This window comes from Monodon monoceros, unplaced genomic scaffold (genome assembly GCF_005190385.1).
Source record: "Monodon monoceros isolate NGI ecotype Baffin Bay Population unplaced genomic scaffold, NGI_Narwhal_1 Super_Scaffold_17, whole genome shotgun sequence".
In the NCBI taxonomy this organism is placed as follows: Eukaryota; Metazoa; Chordata; class Mammalia; order Artiodactyla; family Monodontidae; genus Monodon; species Monodon monoceros.
The window spans coordinates 17761839-17774718 of record NW_021703773.1 but is presented as its reverse complement, the minus strand read 5'-3'; the positions used below and the strand labels follow the sequence as shown (position 1 = coordinate 17774718).

Here is a 12880-nt window from a genome sequence, read left to right as displayed (position 1 = left end):
AAAAGTAACATTTGTCCCCCATCCAAAGAAGAAATATGCTCACTGAGAAAAAAATACACAAAAAGGGGGGTACGCAGAAGAAAACTGAAGCCACCCATTCCACCACTACTCAGTATGAATCACTGCTAGCATTTTGGTACAATTTCAGCCAGGTATAAATGCAAATATGTGTATATATATGCAAAAATCATTTCTTCGTGCAAATGTATGTTACTATTTAAATAAATTCAGATGCTACATATAGCTTTGCATCCAGAAACTGATATATTTCTCCATATAATTAAATATCATTTTATTTGCTGTTAGAAGAGTCAAATGATAAATGTACCCTTCTTTATTTAACTATTCTTTTTTTTTATTGAAGTGTAGTTGATTTACAATGTTGTGTTAGTTTCTGGTATACAGCAAAGTGTCTGTGTGTGTGTATATATATATATATTCTCTTTTTCATATTCTTTTCCATTATGGTTATTTTAGGATATTGAATATAGTTCCCTGTGCTACACAGTAGGACCTTGTTGATTATCTATTTTATTTACTATTCTACTATTGATATTCAGCTTAGTTCAGTTTTTTCACTATTGCATATATCTGTGTGTGCCTCTTTGATTAAATCTTTAGCATAAAAGCTTAGCAGCTGGACCACTGGGATTAAACATATAGTATTCTTAAGTGTTTTTATACATTATGAGAACTTGCTGTTCACACAGATTAGGCCTACCTTTGGTAATTCTCAGTTTGAGTTGATTCTTTGCTTACGGACCGAGTATGCTAATTATGCTTTGTACTCACGTGTGTATGTCTACGGCTTCTCACCTCTGTGAGACAGCTAGCTCCTTGAAAGCAAGGTCAGCGAGCCCTAATTCTCCCCAGGCCCCGCATGACACACACTCTTCAGAGCCACCCGGCAACGAGGACAACCCACCTGAGGATAAGAACGCAGGCTGCGACCAGAGAGTAGGCCAGAAGGGTGCCGATGGACATCATGTCCACGAGGGCCTTCAGGTCAAAAAGGAATGCCATCACAGCTATTGGGAAAAGAAAGAACAGGGAAGAAAACAGCCTGTGAGAAAATTCCACACAGCTGATAACTTTCAAGTCAGGGATAAGTGATGGGCGCTTTTTTGTTTTAGTGCCAATGGTAAGTCAAAGTGTAGAAAGTGTATTTCTCACAGTTAATGAGATGTTCTTTAGGTCATACAAACTGCTAATAGAACTTCAAAAACTCTCGGCTGTCTATCTAACAAAACACACCTACTTTGATTACTTAAAAAATATTGGCCTGACAAAGAGTGAAAATATTATATGACAGAATACTCTCCTTTGATGTTTCAGAAGAAAAACACTGCTAGGAAATATTGGCTGGCTCCTTTTTAAAAAAACATAAAAGAATTCGAACAGAAGGGCTTTCATTATAGATGTTATATAATCATTTTAATTCCCATCTGCATTCTGAGTTATATCTTCTACAGAATAAAATAATGTCCAATTAAATTATGTTTCTGATAGTGGCTAAATTCTACTCTGATTAAAACCACACAATCTGACTAAATTTGAGCGATCTGTGACCCGTCCCCAGGCCCCAATAATGTTACGAGGCAAAGTATAATTTATACAGTTGAATAGTCAACTTGCACTTAGCAACGTTTCTTCTCCATTGAAACATCAAAATAGTGATGATATTAACTTGAATTTACCAAATAGTTGTCCCTATTATAATAAGTAGAAAACACCACATTCCACTCATGGGGTGTTCCAGACACCTCAGCAAGCTTTCTATCTCTATGATCTCCATTTATCTTCAATTCAATAATCCTATGAGACAGGGGAAATTATTTAGATTCAGCTTTATAGCGCAGTATTTGACTGTTTTTAAACAAAACCCCAGCAATTTCACATGGTTTAACTTAACAGGATTACTATCCTCTTTTTTATAGACAGGCTAACTTAACAAGGTTACAACTAGTAGGTAGAAGCGGGGTTCCAGCTAAACCAACATGCCCGTGCCCCTTCTATAATAGCACATTGTTTCTTTAAATACACCCCATGCCTTACTTTGAAAAATCTCCATTGCTAATATAGTTATACATCAGATTAAAATTTTAATATGTTTTGTAAGAACCACAGATAACCAAAACAAGGTAGCCAAAACAGAAGAAAATGATTAATTATCCATACAAGCTCTTTGATTTAAGTTAAAAACAAGCAAAGCAAGATGTGGGACTACAGAATAACAAAATATAATATTTTAGAGCATTGAAAATGCTACAATTATCTTCTTTTAATTATTAATTTCAATATCTTATTATGCTGGCAAATTAAATTCTTCCTGAAGGAAGAAGAGTACATTTTAAAAAATTATGAATACATAGTAGAGAATTAATGGGCAAGATTTTACTGGGGAAAAAAAAGCTTTTATGGAGTAAATAAAATGTTTTTCTTTGTCAAGATTTATGAACTATCTTTAATATCATAATGCACTGTTTAATCATAAAGTGGGCCTTAAATCATCTAGTGCAACCTTCATTTTATGGGGGCAGAAATCTAAGCACTGAGAAAATAAGTGATTTGACCTCCCAACATACATCTAATAAAGTGCCAAATTTGTTACAAAACATTATAAAGTGCAGTTGTTTAGGCAAATACTTTCTGACTCTGAAAGAATCCCATTTCATACATAATTAAGCATTAGTGTTCTCTAATCTAATTTCCCCAAAATTCAGAGCCTCAACAAAATTATCATTTTTTGGTTTGAATTTCTACTACCAAGAGTGTTTATTGTTTTATCTATAAAGCTGGCTAAAGTCTTTCTCTTCCTCTCTTCCTTAAAACAGGGGCTTTAAGGCCATTCTCTTGATCTGTAAAATCTCTTTGAAAATTTCCACATGGAATAAGAATCTGGACAACTAGGGTGCCTGCTGGATGCTGGTGGGAGACCTTGACGCCCAAGGAGATGGGTGGAACCCCCACGTGAACCGGTAGGACGTAGGGGGACTGAGAGGGGAAGAGAAGTGGATGCCGGACAGGACCAGTGCCCTGGAGGGGTGGCTGGAAGGGGGAGGGGTTCCCACGCCTGGAGGGACCCTCAGGGACTCGGATCAAGGGGGAACGCGCTGAGCATTTCCCCTGCCCAATTGGCCCGGCTCTCAGGCAGGTCCTACACCCTCAGAGGGCCCCTCCAGGCCGTGTTGCTCCTGGGGGCTAGGAGGGAGGTTGGGGGAGAACAGGAGAGGCAGGCGGGAGGGGCCCTCCAGGACCGGAGGAGCAGGAGAGGAGCGGAGGGTGTTTGCCCCTCCGACTCGGACCAAGAAGCCTGCTGTGCTCTCAGGCCGGGTCCCCACCCTCTGAGACCAGAGGCACAGCCAGTACCCCTTCTGTTGAGCCTAAGCCCCACCACCCCCAAGGGCCTTTTCCAGCTCTGTGGGTCCTAAGCATAGGCCCCACCCACTGCCAAAACCCGGCCCCTGCCTAACTCCCGCCCCCACAGCCAAGGCCTTTTCCACCTTTTTTTTTTTCTCCTCTTTTTTACTATTGTGGTTCTGTTTTACCTTCCAAAAGTTGTTCACCTATATTTTTATTTTTATATTCTTTCTGACATATCTGTTAGTTTCCTAGTCTAATTTTATTTTTTACTCTTTGTTATTGTTCTCCTTTTTTTTTATTGCCACCCCATGCAGCTTGTGGGATCTTGGTTCATGAGCGGGGATTGGGCTGAAGCTCCTGTGGTGGGAGCTCCAAGTTCGAACCACTGAACTAACAGAGAACCTCAGACCCCAGGGAATATTCATCAGAGTGAGGTCTCCCGGAGGTTCTCATCTCAGCACCAAGACCCAGCTCTGCCCAACAGCCTACAAACGCCAGTGTTGGAAGCCTCAGGCCAAACAACCAGTAAGACAGGAAACAATCCCACCCATCAAAAAAAAAAAAAAAAAAAAATTAGACAGCAAAAAAATATGTCACAGATGAAGGAGCAAGGTAAAAACCTACAGGACCAAATAAATGAAGAGGAAATAGGCAATCTACTTGAAAAAGAATTCAGAGTAATGAGAATAAAGATGATCCAGAATCTCGGAAATAGAATGGAGGCACGGATTGAGAAAATACAAGAAAGGTTTAACAAAGATCTAGAAGAACTAAAGAACAAACAAACAGCGATGAACAATACAATAACTGAAATGAAAAATACACTGAAGGAATCAATAACAGAATAACTGAGGCAGAAGAATGAATAAGTGAGCTTGAAGACAGAATGGTAGAAATAACTGCTGAGGAGCAGAATAAAGAAAAAAAAGAATTGAAGACAATCTCAGAGACTTCTGGGACAACACTAAATGCATGAATGTTCAAATTACAGGAGTCCCAGAGGAAGAGGAAAAAAAAAGGGTCTGAGAAAGTATTTGAAGAGATTATAGTGGAAAACTTCCCTAATGTAGGAAAGGAAATAGTCACCCAAGTCCAGGAAGCACAGAGAGTCCCATACAGGATAAACCCTAGGAGAAACACACCAAGACACATATTAATCAAACTGACAAAAATTAAATTCAAAGAAAAAATATTAAAAGCAGCAAGGGAAAAGCAAAAAATAACATACAAAGGAATCCCCATAAGGTTATCAGCTGATTTTTCAGCAGAAACTCTGCAGGCCAGAAGGGAGTGGCAGGATATACTTAAAGTGATGAAACAGAAAAATCTACAACCAAGGTTACTCTACCCAGCAATCATTCAGATTGAATGGAGAAATCAAAAGCTTTTCAGACAAGCAAAAGCTAAGAGAATTCAGCACCACCAAACCAGCTTTACAACAAATGCTAAAGAAACTTCTCTAGGCAGGAAAGACAAGAGAAGAAGAAGACCCACAAAAACAAACCCAAAACAATTAAGAAAATGGTAATAGGAACATACATATCGATAATAACTTTGAATATAAATGGATTAAATGCCCTAACCAAAAGACACAGACTGGCTGAATGGATACAAAAACAAGACCCATATATATGCTGTTTACAAGAGACCCATTTCAGACCTAGGGACACACATAGACTGAAAGTGAAGGGATGGAAAAAGATATTCCATGCAAATGGAAATCAAATGAAAGCTGGAGTAGCAATACTCATAGCAGATAAAATAGACTTTAAAATAAAGACTGTTATAAGAGATAAGGAAGGACACTGCATAATGATCAAGGGATCAATCCAAGAAGAAGATATAACAATTACAAATGTTTATGCACCCAACATAGGACCACCTCAATACATAAGGCAAATGCTAACAACCATGAAAGAGGAAATCGACAGTAACACAATAATAGTAGGAGACTTTAACACCTCCCACTTACACCAATGGACAGATCATCCAAACAGAAAATAACTAAGGAAACACAAGCTTTAAATGACACAACAGAGCAGACAGATTGAATTGATATTCATAGAACATTCCACCCAAAAGCGGCAGAATACATTTTCTTCTCAAGTGTATATGGAATATTCTCCAGGATAGATCATATCTTGGGTAACAAATCAAGCCTTGGAAAATTTAAGAAAACTGAAATCATATCAAGCATCTTTTCTGACCACAATACTATGAGATTGGAAATCAATTACAGGAAAAAGACTGTAAAATACATGGAGGCTCAACAGTGCACTACTAAATAACCAAGAGATCACTGAAGAAATCAAAGAAATAAAAAAATACATAGAAACAAATGACAACAAAAACACAATGACTCAAAACCTATGGGACACAGCAAAAGCAGTTCTGAGAGGAAGTTTATAGAAGTTCAATCTCACCTCAAGAAACAAGAAAAATCTCAAATAAACAATCTAACCCTACACCTAAAGCGACTAGTGAAAGAAGAACAAAGAAAACGCAAAGTCAGTAGAAGGAAAGAAATCATAAAGATCAGAGCAGAAATAAATGGACTAGAAATGAAGGAAACAATAACAAAGATCAATAAACCTGAAAGTTGGTTCTTTGAGAAGATAAACAAAATTGATAAACCCTTAGTAGAGCTATCAAGAAAAAAAGGAAGAAGACACAATTCAATAAAATTAGAAATGAAAAAGGAGAAATCACAACTGACACCGCAGAAATACAAAGGACTATAAGAGACTACTACAAACAACTATATGCCAATAAAATGGGCAATCACGAAGAAATGGACAAATTCTTGGAAAGGTACTGAACCAGGAAGACTGAACCAGGAAGAATTAGAAACTACAAACAGACCTATCACAAGTAATGAAATTGAAACTGTAATTAAAAATCTTCCAACAAACAAAAGTCCAGGACCAGATGGCTTCACGGGTGAATTCTATCAAACATTTAGAGAAGAACTAACACCGATCCTTCTCAAACTCTTCCAAAAAATTGCAGAGGGAGGAACACTCCTAAATTATTTCTATGAAGCTACCATAACCCTGATACCAAAACCAGAAAACGATATCACAAAAAAAGAAAATTATAGAGCAATATCACTGATGTACATAGATGCAAAAATCTGGAACAAAATACTAGCAAACGGAATCCAACAACATATTAAAAGGATCATACACCATGATCAAGTGGGATTTATCCCAGAAATGCAAGGATTCTTCAATAAACACAAATCAATCAATGGGATAGACCACATTAACAAATTAAGGAACAAAAACCATATGATCATTTCAATAGGTGCAGAAAAAGCTTTTGACGAAAGTCAACACCCATTTATGATAAAAACTCTCCAGAAAATGGGCATAGAAGGAACCTACCTCAACATAATAAAGCCCATATACGACAAACACACAGCAAACATCACACTCAATGGTGAAAAACTGAAAACATTTCCACTAAGATCAGGAACAAGACAAGGATGTCCATTCTTGCCACTCTTAGTCAATACAGTTTTGGAAGTCCTAGCCACAGCAATCAGAGAAGAAAAAGAAATAAAAGGAATACAAATTGGAAAAGAAGAAGCAAAACTGTCACTGTTTGCAGGTGACATGATACTATACATAGAGAATCCTAAAGATGCCACCAGAAAACTACTAGAGCTAATCAATGAATTTTGTAAAGTTGCAGGATACAAAATTAATGCACAGAAATCTCTTGCATTCCTATACACTAATGGTGAAAAATCTGAAAGAGAAATTAAGGAAACACTCCCATTTACCACTGCAACAAAAAGAATAAAATACCTAGGAATAAACCTACCTAGGGAGACAAAAGACATGTATGCAGAAAACTATAAGACACTGATGAAAGAAATTAAAGATGATACAATAGATGGAGAGATATAACATGTTCTTGGATTGGAAGAATCAGCATTGTGAAAATGACTATACTACCCAAAGCAACCTACAGATTCAATGCAATCCCTATCAAACTACCAATGGCATTCTTCGCAGAATTAGAACAAAAAATTTTACAATTTGTACGGAAACACAAAAGACCCCAAATAGCTAAAGCAATCTTGGGAAAGAAAACTGAGCTGGAGGAATCAGGCTCCCTGACTTAAAACTATACTACAAAGCTACAGTAATCAAGACAATATGGTACAGGCACAAAAACAGAAATATAGATCAGGATAGAAAGCCCAGAGGTAAACCCATGCAAATATGGTCACCTAATTTACAACAAAGGAGACAAGACCATACAATGGAGGGAAGGCAGCCTCTTCAATAAGTGATGCTTGGAAAACTGGACAGCCACATGTAAAAGAATGAAATTAGAATGCTCCCTAACACCATACACAAAAATAAACTCAAAATGGATTAAAGACTTAAATGTAAGACCAGACACTATAAAACTCTTAGAGGAAAACATAGGAAAAACACTCTTTGACATAAACCACAGCAAGATCTTTTTTGACCCACCTCCTAGAATAATGGAAATAAAAACAAAAATAAACAAATGGGACCTAATGAAACTTAAAAGCTTTTGCACAGCAAAGGAAACGATAAACAAGACAAAAGGACAACCCTCAGAATGGGAGAAAATATTTGCAAATGAAACAACAGAAAAAGGATTAATCTCCAAAATATACAAACAGTTCATGGAGTTCAATATCAAAAAAAAAACAACCCAATCAAAAAATGGGAAGAAGACCTAAATAGACATTTCATCAAAGAAGACATACAGATGGCCAAGAGGAATGTGAAAAGATGCTCAACATCGCTAATTATTAGAGAAATATCAAAACTACAATGAGGTATCACCTCACACCAGTCAGAATGGCCATTATCAAAAAATCTAGAAACAATAAATGCTGGAAAGGATGTGGTGAAAAGGGAACACTCTTGCATTGCTGGTGGGAATGTAAATTGGTACAGCCACTATGGAGAACAGTATGGAGGTTCCTTAAAAAAATAAAAATAGAACTACCATATGACCCAGCAATCCCACTACTGGGCATATACCCTGAGAAAACCATAATTCAAAAAGAGTCATGTATCACAATGTTCATTGCAGCACTATTTACAATAACCAGGACATGGAAGCAACCTAAATGTCCATCAACAGATGAATGGATAAAGAAGATGGGGCACATATATACAATGGAATATTACTCAGCTATAAAAATAAATGAAATTGAGTTATTTGTAGTGAGGTGGATGGATCTAGAGTCTGTCATACAGAGTGAAGTAAGTCAGAAAGAGAAAAACATATACCGTATGCTAACGCACATATACGGAATCTAAAAAAAAATGGTGCTGATGAACCTAGTGGCAGGGCAGGAATAAAGACACAGACATAGAGAATGGACTTGAGGACACGGGGAGCGGGGAAACTGGGGTGAAGTGAGAGAAGCATCGACATATATACACTACCAAATGTAAAATAGATAGCTAGTGGGAAGCAGTGGCATAGCACAGAGAGATCAGCTCGGTGCTTTGCGAGTACCTTGAGGGGTGGGATAGGGAGGGTGCGAAGGAAGCTCAAGAGGGAGGGGATATGGGGATATATGTATGCATATGGCTGACTCACTCTGTTGTACAACAGAAACTAACACAGCATTGTGAAGTAATTATACTCCAATAAAGACGTATTAAAAAAATTAAAAAAGAACTGTGAGAAAAAAAAAAGGATCCGTCCAAAAGCATTTTACGTGGATATTATGACATGCCAAAAGGTAGGCAAATGGAATTTGTGTTGTTGTTTTTTTTTTTAACATGACTTAATATCAAAACTGTTGAAAGGGAAAATAGATTCCTAATGGGGTTTATGACTGTATAGGTATTAGTAACTCTTAGAGAACCATGATGGCCCAGGAAGTGGGGTTAGCCACCATACTGAGGGCAGTGATAACAATGACCAAGTATAAATTATCTTTGACATTTCTTATATTTAAATAAGAATGGGTAAACTTTAGCTTTTCAAAAATTCTATGGTCGTTTAGCAATATTCAACTTAAATCCTGGACGAAAAAGAAAATATTGAATCATTATTTTTAATTAACAATTCAAGTATTAAGTAATCATTCTTTAATTAACATTTCGTGTGTCAATAAATAATTTTATGGGGTCATTCATCGATCTGAAAAGCATTTGATAGCTGATATATAGTGAAGAACCATTACAAACCTTTGCGCATTTGTTAGAAGCCCCAAAGGTTAAGATAACGAAATAAGACCAAATCCCAAAGGGTCAGTTATGAATTTCGGTAGAGCACCGCCACCACAATTTGCAGATGTGATTCCAATGTTTATACCCTAATTTATCAGTGATTTTGTTCTTAATTTACATGCACAGCAAGCAGACCCTCTTTATAAGTCCATGCATGCGCATAAAATGCTCAAGTCCAATGTTGAAGAATCCTATGTTTGTAAAGCTTACCAGAGATGACCCCTGCAGTCAGTGTGGCAGCTACTGGTGACTGCCTCTTACTCACTCTGGCAAGAAATCTAAACAGTAAACCATCCCGGGCCATGGCAAACAGAATTCGGGGCAAAGGAAACATGGAACCCAGAAGACTAGAACAGAAAAATTCATAATCCACATGTGAGTTATTACAAGTATTATTCTAGATGAGTATATACTGGTAAAGACTGGACACACTAAAGTACAGAACCTATAGCAAAAAAAGAAATTCAAAATCGGAAATATTCACAAAAAAGTTATTAATCTTTATATATATATAAACAGAAAACGACCTAATTTCCCCTTTTTTTTCCAGAATCCTCGATGAAAAAAGATTCCCCCTTTACTTAATAAAAGTCAACTCTCTCACCTGCCACCGCACCCGATGATAAAGTAGCAATTATTGGTGTCTTCGTTTTGGAATTGATTTGAGCTAGACATTTGAAAAGCAACCCATCCTCCGCCATAGCATAGATTACACGAGGCATTGGGAAAATGGATCCAAGAAGACTGAATAAAAAGCAAACACATGCAGTATGGCAAACACATTCATGCAAGATTACATCCCAGAACTGAAATTAAGTAATCGCATAAAACTCAGCATCACAGCTGTGATTATGAAGTCTTGTTATTTTTAAAATGTATTATGATTGGGCATTTAAAAATAGATACCAATTAACCATTGTGCTACTTATTATTCTCTTACAGATATTTGCCCAGCACAATTATCAGACTAAAAACAATACTGCAGATAATTTGTGCAGGCCCATGATTACTACTAGATTAAAACTAAGGAATTAAGACCAAAAAAAACCCAATTATATCATTAAGACACTTTTAACTTCGAAAATAAAATTTATAAATTGATATGTAATTACAGAAAAGATTAAGTAATTTGATTTTATAGTATAGTCACTTCATTTATTCAACAACTACACATTTTTCATATTTATTTTACCATTATTTTTCCTCATATAGTGTGATCTTTGATCAAATTAATAATTCTTAGCATCATAAGATAATCAAGACAGAAAAAGACACACAAAAAATCAACTCACTGTATATTTAGTATATAAAAACAGCTGCAATTAAACGTTAGTAACAGTGCAGTTTAAGAAAACGATTTTTTGCTTTAGATGTTTTGAATTACTTGTGCGTTTACTGGCTGCATCATTCCATACATGAATTAGTTGTGAAAAATAACCACTGAAAGAGAAAGTAAGTAAAATATACTTTTTAAATCCGTCTTCTTTATTTTTTAATAAAGCTGGGTTGAGTTGGCCACAAATAAATCTTTGTCCATCTCTCTTCTAAGACCATGGTGGCAAGGTATCACCACAGTTCAGATTTCTGAAACTGTTTGAAACTATTTAGAATAAACCTCAACACTGGCAGATGGCTAAGAAACCAACAGGGGTAATTTCTAATTGCTGCTTAATATTATCTTGAATACAAAATAAAAGAGAGTTTGAGGGGAAAAAAAGCTAGGCTGATGAATTATACAAAAAAATTCTTTTTCCAATTTCAGACTTTTAGAAAATTATTTTCACTTCAAAAAATTAGTAATCAAGCAGAGATTAATTTTTCTCTTCGTAAGAATGCTCTAAGTATAGCACACTATAAAACTCAAATGAAACATCTTATGATCACATGTTAAATTAAAATATGAGTAGCTCAGGAAACTTGAGAAACGAATCATAAAATATTAAAATAAGCAGCTACTGAAAATCTGAATACTTGAGATTCAACTATTCTTTTCGCATAGATTTATACAAATTTCCACCATTAACTTGAGAACAGTAATTTCCATTTCTACACCAAATTCACTCTGATCAGTGCTGACAGGAAGAAGTCTCAGTGCTTCATAATAAAAAGCACATTATACTTAACAATGCCACAGCATATAGCTTCCACTCATTACAGACATGATATTATTTTAAAAGACAGCAGAAAATGTCAAGTCTGCACATAAGGTCTCAATTGTCTGTAGCACTACAAGTAACACCAAAGCCAGCAGGGGAACATACTAGTATAAGCATTGTAAAGTTTTACAGTACATATATATATATGAATATGTATGAAATATTTAAGTTTGTATTAATGCCATATATATCCACAGAAGCTTGGATCATCATTATCTTGAAAAACTGAGTTTTAACTGACGGGGGAAACGTTTTTATCACTTAAGATTTTGATATGGCAATTTGGGCGAACTATTCAGAGAATACAGTTGTATAATGTGTTCCTCCTATTAGGATTATTTTTAAAACATACAAAAGCAATTCTTTAGGCACTGACTACCTTTGCAGTAGCCCAGACAGCCCTGCCCCAAAGGCAATGCAATGTACCTTGTTGACAAAGCACAGAGGGAGCCTGCTGCAACGACATATTTGGCTGGACCCCATCCAACATACTCAAATGCTACAGGAAGGGGGCTTTTCTCATCGAGGAGGTAGTATGGCATCATCAGTGTTAAAGCTGCTGAGACCCCAAAATAGGCCATAAAGCAAACGAGCAGAGAAGTCACAATTCCAATAGGAATAGCTTTCTGAGGATTCCGGACTTCCTCACCTAAGGAAACATAAACGAAAGATTTGCATATTTAATAAAACATGAATTCTTATTCTCCTTCATAGTAATTCTACTCTGCTCTGTCCCTTCTGTTTTCCCAGCTTGCTCCATCTATGCTACATGACGTTTTTTCTTTTCTTGAGGGTCCTGTGATGTCACATAAAGATCAAAGCCCGGGCTTCCCTGGTAGCACAGTGGTTGACAGTCCGCCTGCCGATGCAGGGGACCTGGGTTCGTGCCCTGGTCCGGGAAGATCCCACATGCCGCGGAGCGGCTGGGCCCGTGAGCCATGGCCGCTGAGCCTGCGTGTCCGGAGCCTGTGCTCCGCAACGGGAGAGGCCACAAGAGTGACAGGCCCACGTACTGCAAAAAAATAAAAATAAAAATAACATAAAATAAAAAAGATCAAAGCCCAGAGGCAAGAAGAGAAAGCAAGAAATGCTGCAAGTCAGTTTCCCATTTCCAGAAAGAAA

The 12880-nt window shown here is 36.8% G+C and overlaps 1 protein-coding gene across 4 annotated transcripts in view; it reads right to left on the bottom strand.

Annotated features, from left to right (window-relative positions):
• SLC7A2 (solute carrier family 7 member 2) overlaps window positions 1–12880 on the bottom strand; it is a 71124-nt gene that overhangs the window by 8507 nt on the left and 49737 nt on the right. For 3 of the 4 annotated variants that reach the window (XR_003794140.1, XM_029226222.1, XM_029226223.1), the window contains exons 6-8: window positions 12185–12407; window positions 10207–10346; window positions 926–1028 (exon numbers count right to left, since the gene is read on the bottom strand). Coding sequence is in view for 3 of the 4 variants with exons in the window: in XM_029226222.1 (XP_029082055.1) it covers window positions 926–1028; window positions 10207–10346; window positions 12185–12407 (466 nt within the window). In the remaining variant the exon portion in view is untranslated. Of the gene's footprint in view, window positions 1–925; window positions 1029–9812; window positions 9950–10206; window positions 10347–12184; window positions 12408–12880 lie in introns of all 4 variants that reach the window. The other variant, XM_029226224.1, reaches the window with a different exon arrangement.